General features: G+C 42.1%; 1 protein-coding gene across 6 annotated transcripts in view; it reads left to right on the top strand.

Moving 5' to 3' along the window:
• The window catches only part of LOC146984012 (extracellular sulfatase Sulf-2-like), a 127,289-nt gene that overhangs the window by 86,673 nt on the left and 17,537 nt on the right, over nt 1-23,079 (top strand). For all 6 annotated transcript variants that reach the window (XM_085780819.1, XM_085780815.1, XM_085780818.1 and 3 more), the window contains 5 exons: nt 3,594-3,650; nt 11,326-11,455; nt 18,109-18,352; nt 19,223-19,391; nt 20,880-20,976. In XM_085780819.1, coding sequence (XP_085636945.1) covers nt 3,594-3,650; nt 11,326-11,455; nt 18,109-18,352; nt 19,223-19,391; nt 20,880-20,976 — 697 coding nt within the window. The remainder of the gene's footprint in view (nt 1-3,593; nt 3,651-11,325; nt 11,456-18,108; nt 18,353-19,222; nt 19,392-20,879; nt 20,977-23,079) is intronic.

Raw genomic sequence — 23,079 nt, 5'->3', positions numbered from 1 at the left:
TCTGATACCAAGACATATAAATGTCTACTTGTCAACTAAAACTAGATGAAGTTTAGTCAACCAGCTTAGTCATGATTCTGGACCTTCAGTTCAAGTTTTTTTTAAGACTATTGACCTTTGGAGTAACAACTGACAAAGTTCCCAACACTGAGGAAGCTACGTTTCTGCAAATTATAAAAAGTTATATAAAAAACACTTTTCACTCCAGATACAACATCTGTGTGGCTGACGGTGTCAGAAAATAGACTAAATGACCAGATATTGAGGAAAAAGACGCTGATGTTTTCAGCAGGTTCAGAGATGAAGAACCTCAGGTTAAAGATGGAATCAGTTTCCCCCAACAGTTGAACTCTGTAATGCTGTTGAGTCTTGAGTTGAACAAAGGTCTCATGCTGTTCCGACGTCTTTGTCCTCTCGAGGGTGTTTCATCCAGCCCATTTCTTTAGGCTCCTCTCACATTTAAACTCAAACACAAACTCTACAAAGCCGTCTCTTTCTACAAACCCCAAATAAACTTAGAGTGTCTGAGCTCTGAGCTGAAGTCTGAAGCCTCTCTCAGGAGGATCCCTGCGTCCCGGCTGTTTGAACATGTGTGAATCGACTGCTCGTTCTCTCAAGTGCGGCGAGGGATTGAACAGCATCTGTTCTGCTGAAGTACAGAGGAATTCTTCTTCACGGGGAACAGAGACAGAAGCTGAAGGACTGATTAAACCAAGCCCACATTTATTCAGAATAAGGACCAGAGAGGACAGAGGGCTGCTGAAAAAAACATGTGGATCAGATATGGACTGAAGAGTCCAACTGCACCAGGACAACATCAGCTCTGCACATGATTCTTTTAGAGGGAGCTGAGACTTTGAACCTGCAGCAGCCTGAACGCACCACCACCTCTCTCTCCACCTGGTGGAATGTGGATGTGCAGACTGCCACACTGCCCTACAAAGGCAAAGTGTGGCATATTCTCTTCGATCTGGTAGAATTTGATATTGGTACTGCAAACATTTCCAGAGTTATTGGGCTTTTTTTATTTTGCTGTCCATCCAAAAAAGCACTGTAAAACCAAGGCAAAGTGCAGTATCTGCAAAGAGTAGCCTACTACATTCTATAATTTACTCTACAGTATAATTCCATTGGAGTAAAACCAAGGCAAAGTGCCATATCTGTAGCTAATACCAAGATAAAGTGCAGTATCTGCACCCAAAACCAAGGCAAAGGTGCAGTATCTGCCATAAAACTGTCAAAATTGGTCAGAAAGACAAACTATAAAATACATTTTAATTCAGTCCACCTTTATCTAATCAATTATAGACTTCGTAGTTATTTGGGTTGTAAAATTCCGGGAATTTTCAAAGTTGGAAACTTTCCATGGGAATTAACGGGAATATATGGGAATTAATGGGAATATATGGGAATAAATCAGAAATTTACAAAATTGAAGGTTGGCCCTTAACAGGGAACTTAAATATAGTTGTGAAAAATATATTGTAGCATACTAAAACAACCAGATTTATTGCAAGTACACTTGAATATCTATGGAAAGAGAAGTGTTTTCACTATATTTCCCATGAGCCTCGGCGCACATGGTGAAATTCTTGGACCGGCGCAAGACGGACAAAAGCGAAAACACTTGGCAAGAATGTTTTCATTGATCTAGAATGAAAGTCGGAGGTTCGCAGATGATCAGATACCATCGTAGTTGACTAAAATAGTAATATTTTAGTCAACATTCATGTTTTTGTTGTTCAGTAAAAGAATTGATTGTTCATACAAGAATTAAAACTTGATAAAGTTCTACTCACACATAAATCTGTTGAAATGTCATGTTTTTTTAATTGTATTATTTTGCATGGATGTCTGCTTATGACAAAAAAAAATTACATTTATGTTTGGATATGATACAGCTTGTTTAAATTACCCCCAATTTCCAGTTAATTCCCATAAATTCCCAATAATTCCTATAAATTCCCATAATTCCCATAAATTTCCATAATTCCCATGGAAAGTTTCCAATTTGGAATATTTCCAATATTCCCCAGCTTAACTTCCCATGGAAAGTTTCTGGAAATTTACTGGAAATGTTCCGCCCTTTTGCAACCCTAGTAGTTATTTATAATTCTCAGTTGGGCATTTTTACAGATACTGCACTTTGCCTTTGTAGGGCAGCACAGGTCTCTCCTGTTGCTGCAAACACAAGGAAAAAACATGCTTATGTATTTTTCCTCTTGTCAGTCAAAGCCAGTTAGAATACAGACAGTCTGATTATTGTCAGTGAAAACACCTTTGTGGATTGAGGATGACAAAAGACCACAGACCCACATCTGATAGGAGTGTTGCTTTTAGATGTTTTATCACAGAAAGGATTCAAATCTGTGACAACAATAGTCAAATAGTCACGGTGTCACAAATGGGTAGAATTATAGCGAAAATTATTTATTCCCCTTCTTGCTTGGTTCCCCCTTTAACCAGCTCTGGAGGGTTGTGGAGCTAAATCTGATTTAATGCATCAGTAATGACTGTGTGAAAGCTGCATAATCAATGCTTCAGTAATATTTCTGTGAATATTTATGAACCAATAAGTGATTTTTTGTTTTGTTTGTTTGATAAAAAAAATAAAAATACGGTGTATTATTGCTGCGTGGTGCATTTCTGAATCAAATGTTGTCAGATTAAACTGTTGATGAACCATTAATAATGATTATATCATTTTCATGCAAAAATGTTATCGACATTTGACTCAGGTTCTCAGAGTTTTAAGAATGACATGTCTAACATGATAGAAACCTGGAGGTTTGGGAAATTTTAAGATGTCACCTTGTTTTATAGTCTGAACTTTTAATCATTTAAATAAAAAGGTAAACGGCAGATTCATCAATTGAAAACATTGGTCCATTGCAGCCTTGATCTTGTGTGATGTAAATAATTAAAATAACCAAAATACGACTCCGCACGGACAAAAAAAAGGAAATGACAGCGTCTCTTGTCTCTCCACCACGAGCCAAACCTCAGACGAAAACATACACATGATGTTACCTTAATTTTTCTTTTCATTGTGTGTAAATCTTTGTTGCACTCAGTACTCCAGCTCTGTGTGTGTTTCCATGACATGACAGAAAGTCTATTCTGCTTCGTAGAAAAAGATGAGTGGAAAAGCTCCTGTGGTCGACTCCACTGTTCCTCCGACTGCTGCTGTTTTAGCTGCGGCAGGAAAATCAAAATATTATCCCTGAAAGTTTAAGTCACAAACATCCCAGAATAGAAACCAGATGGAGACAGTCATTAAGAGAGGCAGTGTGTTATGAATATAATATAGATGTGTGTATTTTCTTTTTTTTTTTTTAACTGAAGTGACCTGTGTATCTGCGGTAGGAAGAGAAGCCTCTTCATCATTCAGCTCATTTAACTCTAAAATTAAACAGCTTCATTTCCTGTTGTGTTCCTGGAGTGGGATTCTAAAAAAGAAAAAGGACAAATAAATACATAAATAAAATAAAGAGAGGTTTGATGTAGGGGGAGCTGAGAGCAGAGTTGTTTGTTCGTATGAAAATGAAATAAAGAATAATGTCTGAACTCTCTGCTGTTTTCTTCTTCTTCAGGTTCCAAGTAAACAAGAAGCCAAAGGTGTGGAGAGACTCGTTTCTGGTGGAGAGAGGGTAAATACTCCAGCTGCTACACTCATATACCTCTCTAGTGTTACTCATATTAACTAACTGACTGTTAATAAAGCCGGTGCTTTACTGTCGTGCACATTAATGGGATAGTTCAACATTTTGGCAAATTGGCCCATTGCCATAATCCCTATAGTCTTAGTAGTAGGTTCGTTTCCTTTATTTGTCGGTGAAAGCTGTTTTTAGAACGGCGGAGCAGAGCCGCGAGCTGCTCAGAGCTACGATACGGAGGCTCATTATGGGATTTCTTGGTTTCCCTCATCAAACTCATCAAATACACAATCTTACAACTCCAAAACGCTCTGGTGGACAAGTTGTGCCCTGCACATTCACCACGCTATGAGATAATAACAGAACGTTATGAGATGGAGTTGTTTGATGAGGAAAACCAAGAAATCCCATTAGCCTCCGTAGCGTAGCTCTGAGCAGCTCACGGCTCAGCTCGGTCGTTCTAAAAATAGCTTGCGCCGACAAATAAAGGTAATAAACCTATTGCTATGACTATAGGGATTATGGCAATGGGCCAATTTGCCAAAATGTTGAACTATCCCTTTAAAATAAAACTTCTCAGTCAATCAGGGGCCGACATAAATCAAACCTTTGGTCTTGGACCTCCTCACCTCTCTGTAATCCATTAATCAATTTCTGTCTGTTTGCTTTTTAATGGCAGCATTTTTTTTCATTTGTTTGCAGAACTAGTAGAAAAAACTAACGATGTGTCCCCACTCCAGACCTCACATTAATTCTTGGGTCTCTTCATCTGTGGTGTGTTCACATAGGAAAAGGAACAGAACAAGGTTTACTGGAAGCGGACAGCATCATAAATCCTAAATATGTGCTACTGATGGACATTAATACACACATTAATAATTTATAATGAGGTGTTTGACCAGCTTTGGAAAGATCTAAACTAAGAAATAAAAACAAGGCTGTGACATCACAAAGTCACAGCCCGATGATTGATAGGTAGATATATGCTACTACAGTTTACTGTGATGACGCTGTTCTGTACAGAATAATCATTAGTCTGAGATGTGGATTGGAGGCACATCTTAAGAGTTGGCATGTTCACAATGAGAGTGCTAACATGCTAATGTTAGCCTGGCATCTTCATCCTAGTTTCTGTGTTGCTGCTAACTTTTGGAAATGTGCACCAAACAGAGAGTACACTCCGGCCTCAAGGGGAATCAGTCAGTACTTGTGCGATAGAGAAGTACAAAAGCTACTAGATGAATGTCTTTGTAGAGATGTCAATCCAGCCAATAGCTGTTGCGATATTTCAGTTCTGACCAATGTGAAGCCAGTTAGCAGCAGGGCTCAAGACTAACTTTTTTTTACTAGGAGCACAGTGGCCCCTAACTTAAAATTTTAGGAGCGCAGGCAGAAAATTTTAGCCTGGCTCTCGCCAGACCCTTGTAGTTCCGCAAAGCTACGCCAGAGGCGCTACGCTCAGCTTCGCACAAGGGTCTGGACTCGAGGCCAATGCAAACTTCTTCCCCGGAGCAAAAAATAATGAACCAATCAGGATCGCCGGGCGGGACTTTCTGAGGTGTGACGTAGCGCTGAAGCGACTGTTTGAGTCAAACAACAATGGCGGCTCGCAGTGAGTGGCTGAAGTAGCACGTCATTCAAGATAACGGACAAGTGGTTTATCCAATCACATACAAGATTTTTTTTACAAGCCCCCGCCTTCTGAAATGAATCGCCTATGGAGCAGTCCCAGACCCTTGTGCGGAGCTCAGCGTAGCTTTGCGGAACTACAAGGGTCTGGCGAGAGTCAGGCTAAGAAAATTTAGGGGCGCACACCGAAATCAACTTGCAAAGTAAATTTTCACATTTCCTCTAATTTTCACTGTATTACTGATAAATACTGCATAAATGCAGAAACTATAATGTTTTAGATTCAAATTTTATTGTGCAACAGTTTAAATATTGAAAATCTAAAGTTAATGTTTAGGCTGCACTGACCAATAACAGAACAAGTAGACACACCAAACTCACTCCCCCCCACCCCCTCCTCCTGGGTGATAAGGTGCCTGTGTAGGCCAGCCCTTGTTGGCCTCTTTGTCTGTTGACCCTGTGACCCTGGGCATCAAACTCGTGGAGACCCCCGCCCCCGCCCACACGGCCAAAGAAAAAAAAAAAAAGTATCGATCAACAATCAATCAATGATTTCCGTTTGGGAGCCTGGTCTGTGCAACGCGTTCTGCAGCGCAAGTCAACCTGCTTCGTTGCCTTGTGACGATTTGAGTACCACTGCTGAGAGCGCGCAAGCATATTATGGGATGTTTAAGTTTGTAGCGAGCCATTGGAAAAAAAAAATGCAGGTGACGTTCAGCACACGCGCGCGGGTCGCCGGTCTGTGTGTCTCCTGCTGTTTCACACGGAGCTCTGCTGTGGAAAGACGTCTCCTCAGAGATGTACACATTAGCCAATCACAGTGGTCATTAAAAAAAAAAATCGGCAAATTTACCGGTCGCAAAATGCGACCATTTAGTCGCAGTCTGGAGCCCTATGTTTAAAAATCCAGTCACAGATCTACAACAATGTTCTGTGACTTATGTTATGTGTTCTGTAACTCTGAGAATAATTAGCCTTTTTATGGAGTTATTTTTGTCTCATAAATATCTGTAAACGCACAGAAGGTGATCTACAAATGTTCCTTGGTTTGCACACGTGTTTTGCTATCCACAAAGGGTGATCTACAAATGTTCCTTGGTTTGCACACGTGTTTTGCTATCCACAATTACAAATTTCTAATTAGGGTCCGGGCAGCGCAGCTGCCAGGACACTATTGTATTCCTAGGAATTCTTCTTCTTCTTCTTTCTTTCTTTCTTTCTTTCTTTCTTTCTTCTTCCAAGGAAGTCATACTTCCCATGGGCGAAAACTCACCAAACTTTGCACAAAGGTTCAGTCCCATGCCAGATTCACTCAACTCCAAGGACATGTGCCCCCCCCCCCTCCTAGGGGGGGCACAATAAGCGTTTAATTTTAAAAACTTTAAAAATTCCTACCAAACCAACGGTAGATGCTACAGTGTTGAAACTTCACCACAATGTAGCCTCAATACTGCTGAAACTTTTGTCCACTTAAACTTATTACAAATTATGAAGTCCATCACTGTTTTTTTCAATAACTGTAAAACTTTTAAAATGTATCTCCTCCCACAATTTTTGCTCAATTGACACCAAACTTGCTACAGAGCATCTCCAGACCGTCCTCCACAAAACTTGTTTCTCGGATTTTTGATTAAGCAAAAATTGAGCCTACAGTGCATGAAAACGTTTGACTGTAAACACTACTGTAAACATATACCATCAAATTCTTGCTAAATACATTTTCAAACTTCCTGAAAAAAATGAGAATATTCTGGAGTCATGGTTGATGAAGTTTAGCAAATATCAGAATTTTAATTCAAAAACTGAATTTTTGAGAACATTTTGAATTCTGCTCTCATGGGAACAACTGCAGTCAATGTGAGAGTGGAATTTATAAACATCATATTTTCTCTTATGAAGCAAAACACTTATCATTAAAAACAAATCACCAACATTTCCATGCTGTCAAGATGCAATTTATGTATTATCAGATTTTTGTTTAGATGACTGAATTTCTGACTTTTGACCATTTCATCACAACAGCTGCCCGGGCACTGACTCACCTGAGTGGATAAATGAAGCTACACAGCAGGTCTCACCACCAGCCAATTAGCTCAGCGAGTTAGGAGCTGGTTCTTGGTGTCAGAGGCTGTGGGTTCGAGACCCAGCAAGGGTGATGATGATGATGACAGATCAAAATGTCAGATGTCCTCAATACGAAATACAAGACAATTGTCCTAATGGTGGCATCACAGCAAGCCTCTAAGTTTAAAAATCCAAATAGCTTGGACTGGACCATGTGCGAAGGCTCCTAACATCTTAAGAGTCACAGTAGATGTTTTACAAATACATATCATTATTTTACCTCAAAAACTGATTTTTCTTTTTACTGTGGTTTCAAATCTGCCTGCGCGACAGTGAATGGCTTACTCAATCTGTGAAGCCACTGTTGCACTGCTACTTGTCAATTAGCTCAGTGCGATAGAAAACGGTCTTTGGTTCCTGAGGTTGTGGGTTCAATCCTCAACTGGTGCAAATTGAACATTATAAGGTCAACTGTCTTGTCTTCCTATTCTCCTGTTTGTTGCTCAGAATTGCCTAAATATGCCCAAAAGTAGCCCGGACCCGACCCATTGCTGCGCAGCAGCTATAATTTGTAACTTGTATTTTGGTTTTTACAAATAAATGTGTATTTGTAAATATATTGTATATTTGTAAATGTATAATTTTCCATTTGTAAAAACAAAAAAGCCATTTGTAAAACCGAAAATTCTGTTTGTGAAGTGTGACTCTGCATTTGTGGATCACCAATCACACACACACGCATCTCTGTCCGCAATGACGTATTTCTGAGACAATCCTGCCGAGATCCACACAGATCCACAAACTCACAGCTGCTGATTCACAAAGGGCCGCTCTCCTCACCAGGAGGGGCGGTGTTGGCGAGTAGCTGAATGAAAACTAACGAAGAAGACTGCTACTGGCTTATCTCAAGAAATTATTTTAATTCCCACTGTTAATGCGTCACTTTATTAAGTTTTAATGTTTTTTCATACGATAAAGTAACTGTTTAGATCCCCAATATGCGGTTAGTTTATCCAAATGACGCCTGTTTGGAAGTTTGCTCCGCCGTTCGCGGAGCAGTGAAGCTCCATCTGTGGAGCAGCTAAGCTAACTAGGCTACCACCGGACGAGCGGTCTATCACAGAGGCTACAGCCGGGCTGCTGTGGTGGTCGGCCGGCTAACCTCCGCTGTCATGCAGGTCTCCCCCGGCTCGTTTTTTCCCCCAGAATGACGAAGCTGGTTAGCCAGCCCACCGCAGCAGCCCGGCTGCTGTTTAGATCTGATTAGATGTTTAGATGTTAGACTGTTTAGATCCCCAATATGTGGTTATTTTTATCCAAATGACGCCTGTTTGGAAGTTTGCTCCGCCGTTAGCCTAGTTAGCTGCTAACTAGGCTACCACCGGGCGAGCGGTCTATCACAGAGGCTATAGCCGGACTGCTGTGGTGTTCGGCCGGCTAAGCCGCGGCGTCTTCTCGGGGGAGAAAACGAGCACTTCAGTAAACCGGTTGCTGCCTCTGGATGAGCAGATCACCACAGAGGAAGCAGCCGGGGCTGCTGTGGTGGTCGGCCGGCTAAGCCGCGGCGCCATTCCAGGGGAGAGACCAAGCCCCAACCCGGTTGCTGCCTCTGGATGAGCGGATCCTCACAGAAGCAACAGCCGGGCTGCTGAGGTGGTCGGTCGGCTAATCTGCATCGTCCTCCCAGGGGAGAAAAGGAGCCCATCAATCTACCGGCAGTTTTTTAGAGGTTTACCGCCGGCTGGATGAATTATTTTTAGGAGATACATGTTGTCTCATTCAGTGGTGTAGTCTGTAGGCTATTTCAACAAACAAAACTATTTAGTCTATGATGGGCTATGTATGACTTATGTTATGTGTTCTGTAACTCTGAGAATAATTAGCCTTTTTATGGAGTTATTTTTGTCTCATAAATATCTGTAAACGCACAGAAGGTGATCTACAAATGTTCCTTGGTTTGCACACGTGTTTTGCTATCCACAAAGGGTGATCTACAAATGTTCCTTGGTTTGCACACGTGTTTTGCTATCCACAATTACAAATTTCTAATTAGGGTCAGGACACTATTGTATTCCTAGGAATTCTTCTTCTTCTTCTTCTTCTTTCTTTCTTTCTTTCTTTCTTTCTTTCTTTCTTTCTTTCTTTCTTTCTTTCTTTCTTTCTTTCTTTCTTTCTTTCTTTCTTTCTTTCTTCTTCCAAGGAAGTCATACTTCCCATGGGCGAAAACTCATCAAACTTTGCACAAAGGTTCAGTCCCATGCCAGATTCACTCAACGGAGCAAACTTCCAAACAGGCGTCATTTGGATAAAAATAACCACATATTGGGGATCTAAACAGTCTAACATCTAAACATCTAATCAGATCTAAACAGCAGCCGGGCTGCTGCGGTGGGCTGGCTAACCAGCTTCGTCATTCCGGGGGAAAAAACGAGCCGGGGGAGACCCGGATGCGGAGGTTAGCCGGCCGAAAACCACAGCAGCCCGGCTGTAGCCTCTGTGATAGACCGCTCGTCCGGTGGTAGCCTAGTTAGCTTAGCTGCTCCACAGATGGAGCTTCACTGCTCCGCGAATGGCGGAGCAAACTTCCAAACAGGCGTCATTTGGATAAACTAACCGCATATTGGGGATCTAAACAGTTACTTTATTGCATGAAAAAACATTAAAACTTAATAAAGTGACGCATTAACAGTGGGAATTAAAATAATTTCTCGAGATAAGCCAGTAGCAGTCTTCTTCGTTAGTTTTCATTCAGCTACTCGCCAACACCGCCCCTCCTGGTGAGGAGAGCGGCCCTTTGTGAATCAGCAGCTGTGAGTTTGTGGATCTGTGTGGATCTCGCCAGGATTGTCTCAGAAATACGTCATTGCGGACAGAGATGCGTGTGTGTGTGTGATTGGTGATGCACAAATGCAGAGTTACACTTCACAAACAGAATTTTCGGTTTTACAAATGGCTTTTTTGTTTTTACAAATGGAAAAGTATACATTTACAAATACACAATATATTTACAAATACACATTTATTTGTAAAAACCAAAATACAAGTTACAAATTAGAAATTTGTATTTGTGGATAGCAAAACACGTGTGCAAACCAAGGAACATTTGTAGATCACCTTCTGTGCGTTTACAGATATTTATGAGACAAAAATAACTCCATACCTTTTAGTATTGATGACAGAACTCCACTGCATTAGGTCAAACTGAGAGGGACCTGAACTGTTGGCAGTAGCCTAAACCAGTCTATGGAGATGCAACTAGCCCTGCCATGAATACACAACACTGAGGGGTCCCTCGGTTCCCCGGGTTCTATGTGCCCCGCTCACACGAAAACGGGTTCTGTGTTCCCCGCTCCCTAAAAAAAAGGTTCTATTTTCCCTGCTTATATCCAAAAAAGGCGGGAAACATAAGTAGCATTAGGGTTAGGGGTTAGGGTTTATGTTCCGTTGTGTGTGTTTAGAGATGTTAAAACATCATATTAATGCTACTGCTTTTTCCTGCCTTTTTTGGATAAGCGGGGAACATAGAACTTCTTTTTTTAGTAAGTGGGGAACATACAGTAGAACCCTTTTTCGGGTGAGCAGAGAACATAGAACCCAGGGAACATAGAAACTTTTTGGGTAACTGGGGAATAAGAACCTGGGTAAAATAGATCCGCTCCCACTAAGGGAGGGGGTTAAGGGGTAGAAATGGAACTGGGCTTAAGTTTGTTTCTAACCTTCAATCATGTGACCAATCATCTTCTTGTTAGTGACATCACCAGTTTCACAGTCTCATCTATTAACTCCATCAGTGCAGCTTGTTGCTGCTGTGTTCCTTCCAGTAACAAATCATGTTGTGTGTTATGGAGTTAGAAGTGTGTTATTGAGAAATAAATTGAAGGTTTTCCACAGACGACAGCCTGAGACCTTTCAGGAAAAGAAAAAAGCCTATCAGAAAGCAAAGTTTCCAACCCGCCTGTGTTTGGTCCGTTGACAGGAAGCTGCTCCACCAGCGTGTCGAGGGAAAGGAAGTGTCACAGGAGGAGAACTTCCTGCCCAAACACCAACGGGTAAAAGACCTGTGTCAGAGAGCCGAGTACCAGACGCCCTGTCAGCAGACCGGACAGGTAGGCTACACTCACTCCTGCTGCTGTTTCACCTTAAAGCTCAACATTCACACTCTTCCAACATTATACATTCAGCAGAGACTTCCCCACCCCAGACTTTTGTTTTTGAAGAACAAAAGACCAAACATAGGAAAATTGCTGCCGCTGTGATAAACAAACAGAGACTTAAAGGAAACAGAGGAGAACATTAGAGACTTCTGTCAGAGAGATGAAAACCAGATGACATCTCCACAAACCAGATAGATACAATAACAGCAGTAATGACACAGAGGGAGAAGAACACAATGGACCCGACGCCGGCAAATCACAGGGAACAGACGTGGAGGGAATCAAGATGGAGACAAACAACAGAAACTTTCTCCCAGACATTTAGAAAGGCCGTGTGTGTGTCTTTGTGTGTGTGTGTGTGTGTGTGTGTGTGAGTTCATGCTTGTTTGAGGTTAATTACACTTGTCGAAAAATCCCTTTAGCCAGTTGATTGGTCTCTTAGCAACAGAGTCTGTCGGCTGCTGGATCCCTCTGATAAACAGCCTGTAGAAAACCGCGTGTGCGTGTGTGTGTGTGTGTGTGTGTGTGTAATTAACAATCCAGGCATTTGTCAGTGTTAAATAACAGTGAGCGGCTAAGTGCAACAGTAGAAATGAATTGAGCTCCTGTTAATGAACAAGTGCATAGTGACAGTAACACACCGCTGACACCTCCAACAGAAGAAGAAGAAGAAACACTGCAGGTTTATTAATGAAAACTCTGGTTGAGGGAAAACAAATGCTTGCAGTTTCTAAAAACCCTTTCCCCATCTCTTTGCTGTCGAACAGTTTCAACAAACTACACTCTTAGAAATAAAAGTGCTAACTAGAACCATATAAGGTTCTTTCGGCTTGTCTTCATAGGAGAACCCTTTATTGTTCCTGGTAGAACCTTTTATAAAGGTTCCACCTGGAACCTTTAGTTTTACCCATATAAATACTACAATTCAGTTACATAACTCACGTTAGGGTTAGAGGCAGACATGAGTGACGGTTAAAAGCATTTTTTTTTCTGTGAGACTACGTCCAAAGACGGTTATGACGCTCCAAAACGAAGCTGGTAGTCTAGTAAGCTGCTAAATAGCATCAATCGATGCACGTCCTCCGGTGAGGACAGGACGGTTTTTTTTGTTTGTTTTTTTAACGGTCGCCATTGACGTGTTGCTATGACATTGTTTGAAGTGGGCGGGGCCAGAGAGATGTCAATCATAACGAGGGAGCTGTCAATCATAGCGTTATCTGCCACGCCCACACTGTCCTGACCAGTGGCCTCAATAGCAAAATGAGCTGTTTTTAAACCAGGTTTTCTAATAGTTATGAATAGTTATTGTCACTCAGACTTTTGTGGATGCTTAATGAGGCACTTGACTTTGATATAATATAAGCATTTTTACTATATATAGTCAGGTTTCCAAAGGCTTTAACTACCGGTATATGCACTAAATGCACATATCCCACCCTATGATACATTATGAGTTTCATTTATGTCAGATAACTTACCTACATCAAATTCAACAAGTTCATAACAGTTATATAATATAAAACAACTTAGGGCTATTACTTGAGAAAAGTTATTCCATGTCTCTTCGTTTTGGCGTTTCTTTCATGGGAACATCCGTACGCGGCACAAAAGTTTGGCATTTTGCCAGATTCACAGCTGTCGAACCCGGTCTGACCGGTCTGACTGTTGACTGCTTGTCAGGAGGAACTACTCCTCAAGATGGCGGCCGTGAGACATTCCTGACAAGCCCGAATGCGGCATCTACGTATATATATATCTATGAGTTTAGCAAGAAGCCTGGAAAAACCCTATCTTCAAAATAGGGGTTTTCAGCGGCAAATGGTTCCGGCTAGAACCTCAGCCCTTCTAGAAGAACCCTTTTGGAACCCTTATTTCTAAGAGTGTATAAGGCACGGGGTCATTGCTCAGGGGCCCCTGGTGGCCCCTCGTATTGGAACGATTCACAATGACATCTATAAACTGCCTTAGAGACAACAGACATGTCCCTGCTGCTGCCACAGACACTGGTCTTTGAGGTCTGGGGTCACCACTGGATGTAAGGTTATTATGGTCCACAGGTGTAAGTCTACCTGTGTACACCTGCTGCAGTTCTGGAGTCAAGTCAAGCTTTATTTATATAGCACCTTTAACCAAGGTGTTTTACAATTACAATACAGTGTCAAATAAATACATTAGATGAAGGCACAATAAAATACACATAAAATCCATAAGAAACAATAAGAACCGTCGTGATAGAAAAATATAATGCAGAGTGGCAAACTGTTGCAAAGTTTTTGAGCAGCCACCGCAAAGTCTGGCCTCTTGTTTTCAGCCTGCAGACAATCAAGCAGAGTTTGCAATGCATCTTTTTTGCTTTTGATAGTTGTGTCATGTTTGAACTCTGCTCCGCACTCAAGTGTCACTCCGTCCACCTGCTGTGTTGCTGCTCGTCTCCTCTGTCGGCTGTGGTTTGGATTGTATCATTGCAGCTTTATGACCACAAATAAACAGAACTTGGTTTGTTTGTTTGTTTGTCAGCAGGATGACACAAACAGTATTGAACTGATTTGCGCTAAAGTTGGTGGAGGGACGGGGCGTGGGTCTGGAAAGACGCCCTCTCATTCTGGTGCTGGTCCAGACCCAGGAGGCTCTGTTATCACTGATAGAGAGGACGTTAAAGGGATAGTTCACCCAAAATTCAAATTTCACTCATTATCTACTCACCCTCATGTGGACTAAGGGCTGGGATAAGTTTCGCAACATCCGGCCCAACATCATCCTGATCCTGACTGACGACCAGGACCTGGAGCTGGGTGACTGACACACAGCTACTGACTCACTATTAGTGTTTTTAGTGCATCTATCACTGATATTACATCTTGGTTGTTGTTACTCTTACAGGGAACTTAGGGACCGTTAACAATTAAACTAATGTCTCTGAGGAGCCAGATGAAACTGAAACAGGCTAGTCAAGGAAAATCCTTTAGAATAAACCTGGATGAAAAATAGAGCTCAGTGATTGGTCGTTTCTGTCTTGTAGCTGATTGGTCCACTGAATGTGCTGCTGCTTATCATTGGTTTAAAAGTCACCAAAACGTATAAGAAGTTGGTAAAAACATATACAAACCCTTGTGTACCTAGTCATAATTGCTGCTCTCTGATTGGTCAATATTGGAGGGAATTGGAGTTAAAGGAATAGTTCACTCAAAATTGAAATTTCACTCATTATCTACTCACCCTCATGTGGACTAAGGGCTGGGAGAAGTTTCAGAGTCCTCCGTGGCTTCTCTGAGTTACAGGGGGTCTCGGCGTAGCAGTGCATGTCCATATAACGGTTGCAAATGGATACCAACTGTCTTCGTAACAAAAAGGCACACCAAAAAACATCCAAATACCTCCATGCTGCTCGTATGTAATGTCCGTCTTGTATTGAAGCCCCGAAATGCGAAATTGTCCCGAAAAAATTAAATAAGTCTATATATTTCAAGCTTGTTTGTAGCAGAAGCTTCTCGAAGCTCCTCTTCCCGGTTCGTCAAATTTGGACGAACTGGGAAGAGGACAGACCAGATCCAAATTTGACGACGTATTTGGATGTTTTTTGGTGTGTATTTTTGTTATGAAGACAGTTGGTATCCATTTGCAACCGTTATATGGACATGCACTGCTACGCCGAGACCCCCTGTAACTCAGAGAAGCCACGGAGGACTCTGAAACTTCTCCCAGCCCTTAGTCCACATGAGGGTGAGTAGATAATGAGTGAAATTTCAATTTTGGGTGAACTATCCCCTTTAACACTTTAGTCAATGTGATGATGATCTGGATCAGGGAGACGTGTTGGACGGTCTGGCCCTGGCAGAGCTAGCTACACGCTCTGAGCGCCAGTCTGCTTGTTTATTTTTTTTAAACAGCGTGGTTGACTTCCTTAATTTTTTTTCTTTTTTTTGTCGAGCATTGTTTTTGGAAAAGGTTCAGGCGTCGTCACGGTGATCTGCACTCTACGCCCGGCCCGCCGCCACCGCCGAAGGAAACGGAGATCAGAGCCGCTCTGATTCCCTCACACTTGTTGTGGAGCCGTTTGAACAGCTCCAGTGTGACTCAGCTGCTGCAGCTGAAAGTCACAGCTGCAGCTGAAAATGAGATTTTTTTATTTAGGGTTACATAACGGGTCAGACTTGAACATTTATCTGTGACGCGTGTGTGCTGTTGATGTTCATTTGGTGCAGAGAAGACGTCTTTGTCTCCGTCCGCATGACACCAACACACACAGACACACAAACATCTGTGTTTACAATCCTGGTTTCCAGCGGGTTTGTGTTGCTGGGACTGGGAGCAGGAGGGTTTGTACAGTGCACTGTGGAGAGAAAACCATTAATCCCCAAAATGTCAGCTGTTTATAAAACCAGTCATGACTGCAGCAGTTTCTGTGTTGATTTAAGTAGAACAAAAAAAAAGTGTATTCATCTTTTTTTTTTTTACTCTTTTTCTGTTGTCCTTCTTTACTTTTGGACATTATTTGACTTGTTATGATTATAAATTAAGGCGAGACACCCCAGGCAAAAACACTTGTTTTTTCATGCACTGATCAGTTTTGAGATTTTGGGCTATTTTTCTTCCTTAAAGAGGAACTAAACCCCTAAACCACTTTTTTCTGCTGAAAACAAATATATTTGGGTATAAGGTAGTGTTGTCGGTTGATTCTGGTCCAACTTTTGACATTTTAGTCAAAATATTTCAATTTGGTGTATTTTGTAGTAAAAATGTAGAGTGACTGCCCTCTATGGGTTGAAACACGGCTATTACAATCGAATTTTTCTATTGGCTGAGATGGAGGCAGATGACGTTTTGGAGGCAGCTTTCGTCACCGGCCACTAGCTCTCCGACCAATCAGCACCGGCTGCTGCCTGCCGCTAACGGTTGCTAGGCACTCTAGCTGCTCTGCTGCGGCTAACGGCTGCTAACAGCTGCCTGAATGGGAATCGTTAGTGCAAAGAACGTCTCTGGTTAGTGCGGCCAGCGCTAACGAGCCGTTAACGAGCTAACGAGCCGGTGGATCAGCTGTAGATGCTGTGTCACGGCTCTGGCGTCCTCTCCTAGTAGTGTCCGCCCTACTAGTGCTGAGTCGCTCGTTAGTAGCTCGTTAGCGCTAGCAGAAGTGTCGATGTGTGTTTATTACTTTTTTTTCTCTTTTGTGTGATTTCGCGGGTGTGAATGGGGCGCGCGCGCGGGGGGGGGGGGGGATCGCAGAGTGCTCCTGACTGTACGTTCACACCAAAAGCTTCCAAAGCGTCAAAAACGCCGGAAGTCAATTCATTTTCAATGAGAGCCCGGCGACACTGAGCGTCCAAAGCGTCAACAGGCGTCACCGCGCTTCCAAAGCGTCCAAAGCTTCCAAAGCGTCACCAGATGAGAAGTTGAGCCCTGGTTAACTTTAGGGTAATGAGCTATGACGCGGTTAAGCGGCAACCGGCGGCAGCCTGTCAGAATAGAGATGTCCGTCGGCTGCCTTTTTTTTTCTTTTTTTTGTATTTCGTCTCCCAATGACCAGCGCGAACGAACTTTGACGTCAGTCACGTGACGAGCGGCCAAAGCGGCTGAAAATATTTGCCGTTTTGGGAGCTGTCTTGTCTGACGCCCAGCCTCGAGCGTTTTTGAAGCTTTGGAAGCTTTTGGTGTGAACGCACAGTGAGTCCCGCCCATAATCAAGGCATTTTTTGAATTTCAAGCTTAGAGCACGTCATCCAAAACTGAGGGGTTTAGTTGCTCTTTAACATGTATTCTTTCATAGAAGTCAAACGAAATGGTAGAAAATCCACATTAAAGTTACTTCATTTTGTCTGTTTCATCGGTAGATTTCTCCTAAATTCACCAAAAGTTAACAGCTACTCTGACATACTGTGCTGTGCCTGTTGTCTGACCCATGTCATGTCAGGTATCACTGTAAAGCTCTCTCTCTCCTGAACAATGATGTAGGCTCCAAAAATGATCATTTCCTCCGTATCGGCAACCAATCGGAAAAGTATGATTTACATTAACACTCTATGGAATTTTACAGTACAAGTCTTTAAAGGCCGTTTTCTCAAAAAGAGTTGTTCCTCAGACTCTGAGCTAGAAATCTCCACTTCAGCAGCACTTAGAGACACCAAACCTTCCAGTTTGATCCCTTTCTATATTCTGAAGGTTTTTCCAGAGGGGATTGTTGATATATCATTCACAGCCTGATTTATACAACATTTTATTCCTAAAAACATGGCGAAATTAGATTTTTTTAGGGCTGGTGACAGTATTTTCTCATTTACAGAGTGATAAAAAGAGCTATCCAGAATCCTCTTCTGTAAAAACTTCTGACTCTAATATGTCAACAATATAAAACAAGAATTTTGAAAGGGCCTTTATCCATTTTTCAGATTTTGGTTCTGGAAATGTATGCAAATTAGCACATATTTCATTAGATATTGCCTCATTTACATATTTTAACATAACATTTGACAAAACTTGTAATACAAAAAATATTTGTCTAAATGTAAGTGATAAACTTGGGAAGTTTCATGGTGATATCTGTTTTTAATTTTTACCCTATTCACCTGTAGTGTCTCCCCTTAACAAAATATAATTCTATGTGTGTGTAGAAGTGGCAGTGTGTGGAGGACGCCACAGGCAAGCTGCGACTCTTCAAGTGTAAGAGCGAAGGGGGAGGGGCAAAGAACTTCCAGAGGGGCGTGGTCAGCCAACAGCATCCGGTCAGCATCAAGTCCCAGCTGTACCACCGCAACATGGACGGCTGTGACTGCGACTTCCGCGACCTCCGGCCTCTGAACCCGCGTCCCTCCATGATGAGGCCGTTCAACAAGAAGCCCTTCTTCTCCAAGAAGAGTGAGTGTCGCTGCTTCTGTCCAGGGACACCAGATGTAAATGTTTTATCCAAAGCAGACATGTTGATGTGCCACAGCAGGAAAAGAGACATCACACCTAACTTAAAGGGGACATATTATGGAAATATCACTTTTTAAAGGCTCTTTAACATACATTTAGGTGTTTGTCTTGCCTTCCGGCCCCCAAAATGTGAGAATTGACAAAAATATCTGTAATTTTCAGACTCTCTAGGTTGAAATCCATGTGGTTTTACAAGCTGTTCCCTCAGATGTCTTCCAGTGATGTAACTAGTGTTTGAATTTGCATAACCCCACCTCTACCTGGTACCAGTAGAAGGGGCGGGGCAAGCAGTGGTTCAATTACATTTAAAGGGACAGGCACTGAAAGCAGCCGTTCTGAACAGGGCTGTTTAGAGAGGATGAAAAGAGCTGTGATGTTTGATCCTTGGGGGATTTTGACCACAGCATGTCACAGACATGTCTTTAAGACTTTAAGACTAACTATTTTAATTTGTGGAAAGGGGGCAGAATATGTCTCCTTTAATAAGAAACTTTTCTTGTTATTTTAACATGACATGATAGGTTTGTTATTACACCAAGAAATGTCTTTGAACAAGTTTTTAAACGTAAAGTATGTGAAAAGTTTGTGTTTGTACAAGATGTAATGATAAGTTGAGATGGCTGATTATTTGTGTAATTTTATGTGAAGTATGAGAGATGAGCAGTAATGTGATTTTTATTTCATGTTTTAAAGCAGAGTGGGGTCAGTGAGCTGTGCTGGTTGCTGGAGTGATGCTGCCCTCTATTGTCTGTGGTTGGAATAACATTCAGTGATGGTTTGTGTGTGTGTGTGTGTGTGTGTATTTGACAGAGTTCAAAGCCCTGAAGAGTTACTCAAGAAACCGTTTCACCCGCTCCACGTCCTTGACGAACAGTTACCCCGGTAACCAGAGCCTGGTGGTTGACGAGGACGAGTTCAGCGGGATGGGAGGTGCTCCTAGTGTCGCGACCTCACCCAACTCCCTCAAAGTCACACACCGGTTTGTTCTATTTGTGTGTTTGTGTCTAATTCTATTGTCTTGACTGCAATGTGCTTATCAGCTCCTGTGCAGGTTGATTTTAAATCAAAGGAATTCAGCAGCGTCTGTTTCCTTCCTGATTAACAAATACGAACCAATAAAATCTGTTTAGTTTTCCACAGATAAAATCCTGAACACCCGTCTCAGAGTCCTGTTGGACTTTAACTCTCTGAGGTCGGTGCTGTTGTATACGATGGCAGGTATTGTTTTACTCTTCCCCGTCTATCTCCAGAACATCGATGGATAGCAACGTGATTCTTTTTTTAATTAAAGCGGGACACTTCGGTCTTTACAAAGAGTCCACTGGTGTGTCTGTAGCTCACCCAGAAGCAGAGTAGTCCTGACTCAAACATCTGCGTCCTATAAGAGACTCCTGCCCCATCACAGGATGGACTAAAGTCCTACAGGAGACCCGTGCACCAAAGAGAGTTAATTTACATCACGATGGTTGCTAAGTAAATATATATAAATAAAGTAAATTACCATTAACACACTTTACACAAGCTGAGACCAAGACATGGATCTCATATCGAAGGAGAAAGTTTGTTCACTGCAGGAAACAAGACAAAACGCCTGTTCACCCAATGGAAATGTCTGTGATGTGGTTCACGCCTCATTGCAGACACACACACGTTTCCATGCCAGGAGAGTGGGGCATTTTTGTAAATAATATAAATAATATATTTTGTGTCATAGTCAAAGCCCTAATTTGTGTCTAAAAATAAGTTTATAATAATTTTCTGTGTTTCCAACAAATATGTGTGAAATTTATTTTCCGTTATTTTATTTTCCTTATTTCTGATCATATAGCTTTTTCTACATTCATATGACACCACTACAGCATGAATATTCTGAAAGCTCAGGTTGTCCTGAAACAAAGGATGTCAAATACTTAATGATTGTGCATCACAGAGAGGTTTAACAAACTTTAATACACAAAGAGACCAGGCGAGAGAAATACAGAAGAAAATCCCACAGACTCTGCTGCTTTCTCTCTCTATTGTTTTCCATCATTTCTCTATTGATGCAATTGAATTGAATACATATAGAATACCTAACTATAACATTCCTTGTGCTTCTATTGTTTGTTTTTCTTTTTATCATCGTTTAATTATTATTATCACGTTAAGATGGATGGAAATGTATGAAGAATCTTCACCACACTCATTTGTACAGTTATGTAGCTCCTCTTATCTAATTACACTCTGCGGTGTAAACTAAATGCAGCGTAAAAGCTGATGAATCATCAGCAGATGTAAGTGAAGCTTTGCTGATGAGACCAGCTGTGTAATTACACATAAACCTTGGAGACATCCAGTTTTATTGATTTCACACGTTCAGTAAAAAGGCTGAGTTATTCTCCGTCACTTGAAAGTGAAAGTCAGCGTCTGTGGTCGTGCAGCAGCGTGACATCACTGGCCTTAAGTCTTTACTGTTGTTTACCTGCAGGTGTTCCATTCTGGCCAACGCCACGGTCAAGTGTGACACAGGAGTGTATCAGTCTCTGCAGGCCTGGAAGGACCACAAGCTGCACATAGACCACGAGGTAACACTGACTGACTGACTGACTGACTGACTGACTGAATGACTGAATGACTGAATGACCTGGGGTGTGTTCGAAATCGCATACTACATACTACATACTATATACTATACTTCCATACAACACACTCAAAGATCAGACAGTATGCAGAGCATTTACACTGTAGTATACTACGTGATAACCCACAATGCATTGCGCTCCTACTAGGGCTGTCAATCTTCCCCCCAAATCAGGTTCGAATTTCTAACCCATCTTATGTTAAATATTCAGATAATTTGTGTGGTTTTTTTTTACCTCATTATAGAGGGGAGGTGAGAGGGGGGGGGGGGCAGCGATGACGGTGGCGACAACGACACAGCAGAACGATCCTGCATAGGAGCTGTCCATGGTTACTTAACCAAAAGTCTCTTGAAGTGTTAAACAAAGAAAACTATGGACTGTGGAAGTTTGAATAGCAAATATACAGAAGTTACCTTGACGTGAACCATATGTTGCGGTATTAAAAAAAAAAAAAAAAAAGGATTGTTGATTCGGTGGAAACTCGGCTTCACAGGCGCGTGTAGCGTGGGGACACATACGTGCACCGTGGCAGCCGAATGAACGGGCAATTTAAAAAAACTCTGCTCATATATTTGAAGCTGCAGCTTTACCTTGTGTACAACAACAACAAAATGGTCTGTTTTATCAACTTGTGTACTACTCCGAACGTTGCGACGCACTACGTTAATGTGCCTCGTTACGGAAGGCAAACGTTCGAACGTCGGTTTCCACCTTCGAATGTTTTCATTTTGACTAACATTCGAATTGTATTCAAATAGCGAAGTTGGTTCTGACAGCCCTAGCTCCTACCCAAGCCGAAATCAGCAGGCTAAAGCTGATTTCATTTTAGCTCTAAACCAGCGGTACTCAATAGGCGGCCCGCGGGCCGCATCCGGCCCGCCGAACCATCCAATCAGACCCGCGACTGAGTTCTACTAGTTTATATATTACTCTATACTGTATTTCTCGGGCTCCGTGCGCCTGTAAGTCAAAGCGCTGGGACATGGAAACAAGTCGCTCCGTTTATGTGTGCCTGTGAGGTCCTGCACTGGGATACAGAAACGCCGACGAACCCAAATCACCATGCGCGAGTGTTTGGGGAGTCGGCTGGACTGCAGGGTTTTCCCTGCCTGTCTGCAGAGACCGTGGGTGATTTTCACCGCCGTCTTGGTCAGGGGCGTCTCTAGGATTTTGACACATCCGGGGCTTAGCCCGGAAGAGTGACACATGCAATATATGCGCGCGCTCCGCGCGCGCCGAAATTTTTAGGCATAGAGACATTCTCCATCATTGGTGAAAAAGGTGAAAACGATGCAATCCACAGATCATCAAATGAATGACCCATTTTGAATTTAGTTCTATGTACTGACATTAGCTAGCTACGTAACAACACATTGTGTTTCCATTTAACACATTAGCAGCTACAGTAAAAGAGGCAGGCTGTGCGGGATCCCTGTCTGCTAACTAGCTGCTATCATGCATGAAAAAGAAAATAAACAAGATGGTTCGATGTTATAGCACATTAACTTCAGCAACTTTCCCCTCTAGAAGAAGCCCAAACTTAGTTATTTCTAGGTACACAATTCTCACACCCTACAATTGCATTTACAGATGCCAATAATTACAGATTGCTTTTTTTCTCATGTAATATCAACCAGAGCAATATCAACTAGCTGCTAGCTAGCTAACGTTAGCTACTACCCTCTTGTAGTTCCAGCTGCAACACTCTTTTCGAAATTATACATTTTTACATAATTTCTATTCCCATTACCTTTTTGATTGCTGACCACCTTTGGGGGAAAACATGGAAATCTTTTTTGTGGCATCTTGATACACTTTAGCTGCTACTAGCTACCAAAAGACAGCTGCAGCTTGCTGTTGTCAAACCTGCCTGCTGTCAGGTATTTGTTGTCAAGTTAAATGCGCCGCTGTTTTGGGTGAATGACGTCAAGTGCGACCTGGAGGTGTTAACCACTTGTGTGCCAAAGCCAAAGTAGTGGCTTTTTAAAAATATAATTAATTGTTACTCAAACCTGTCCAAAAACACTGTTTTATCGAAGCATCAAC

Source organism: Trachurus japonicus, chromosome 7 (assembly GCF_045865225.1).
Source record: "Trachurus japonicus isolate A0001 chromosome 7, Traja_1.0".
Classification (NCBI taxonomy): domain Eukaryota; kingdom Metazoa; phylum Chordata; class Actinopteri; order Carangiformes; family Carangidae; genus Trachurus; species Trachurus japonicus.
Note: the sequence above shows the minus strand (reverse complement) of the source record. Positions and strands in the feature narration are given on the sequence as shown.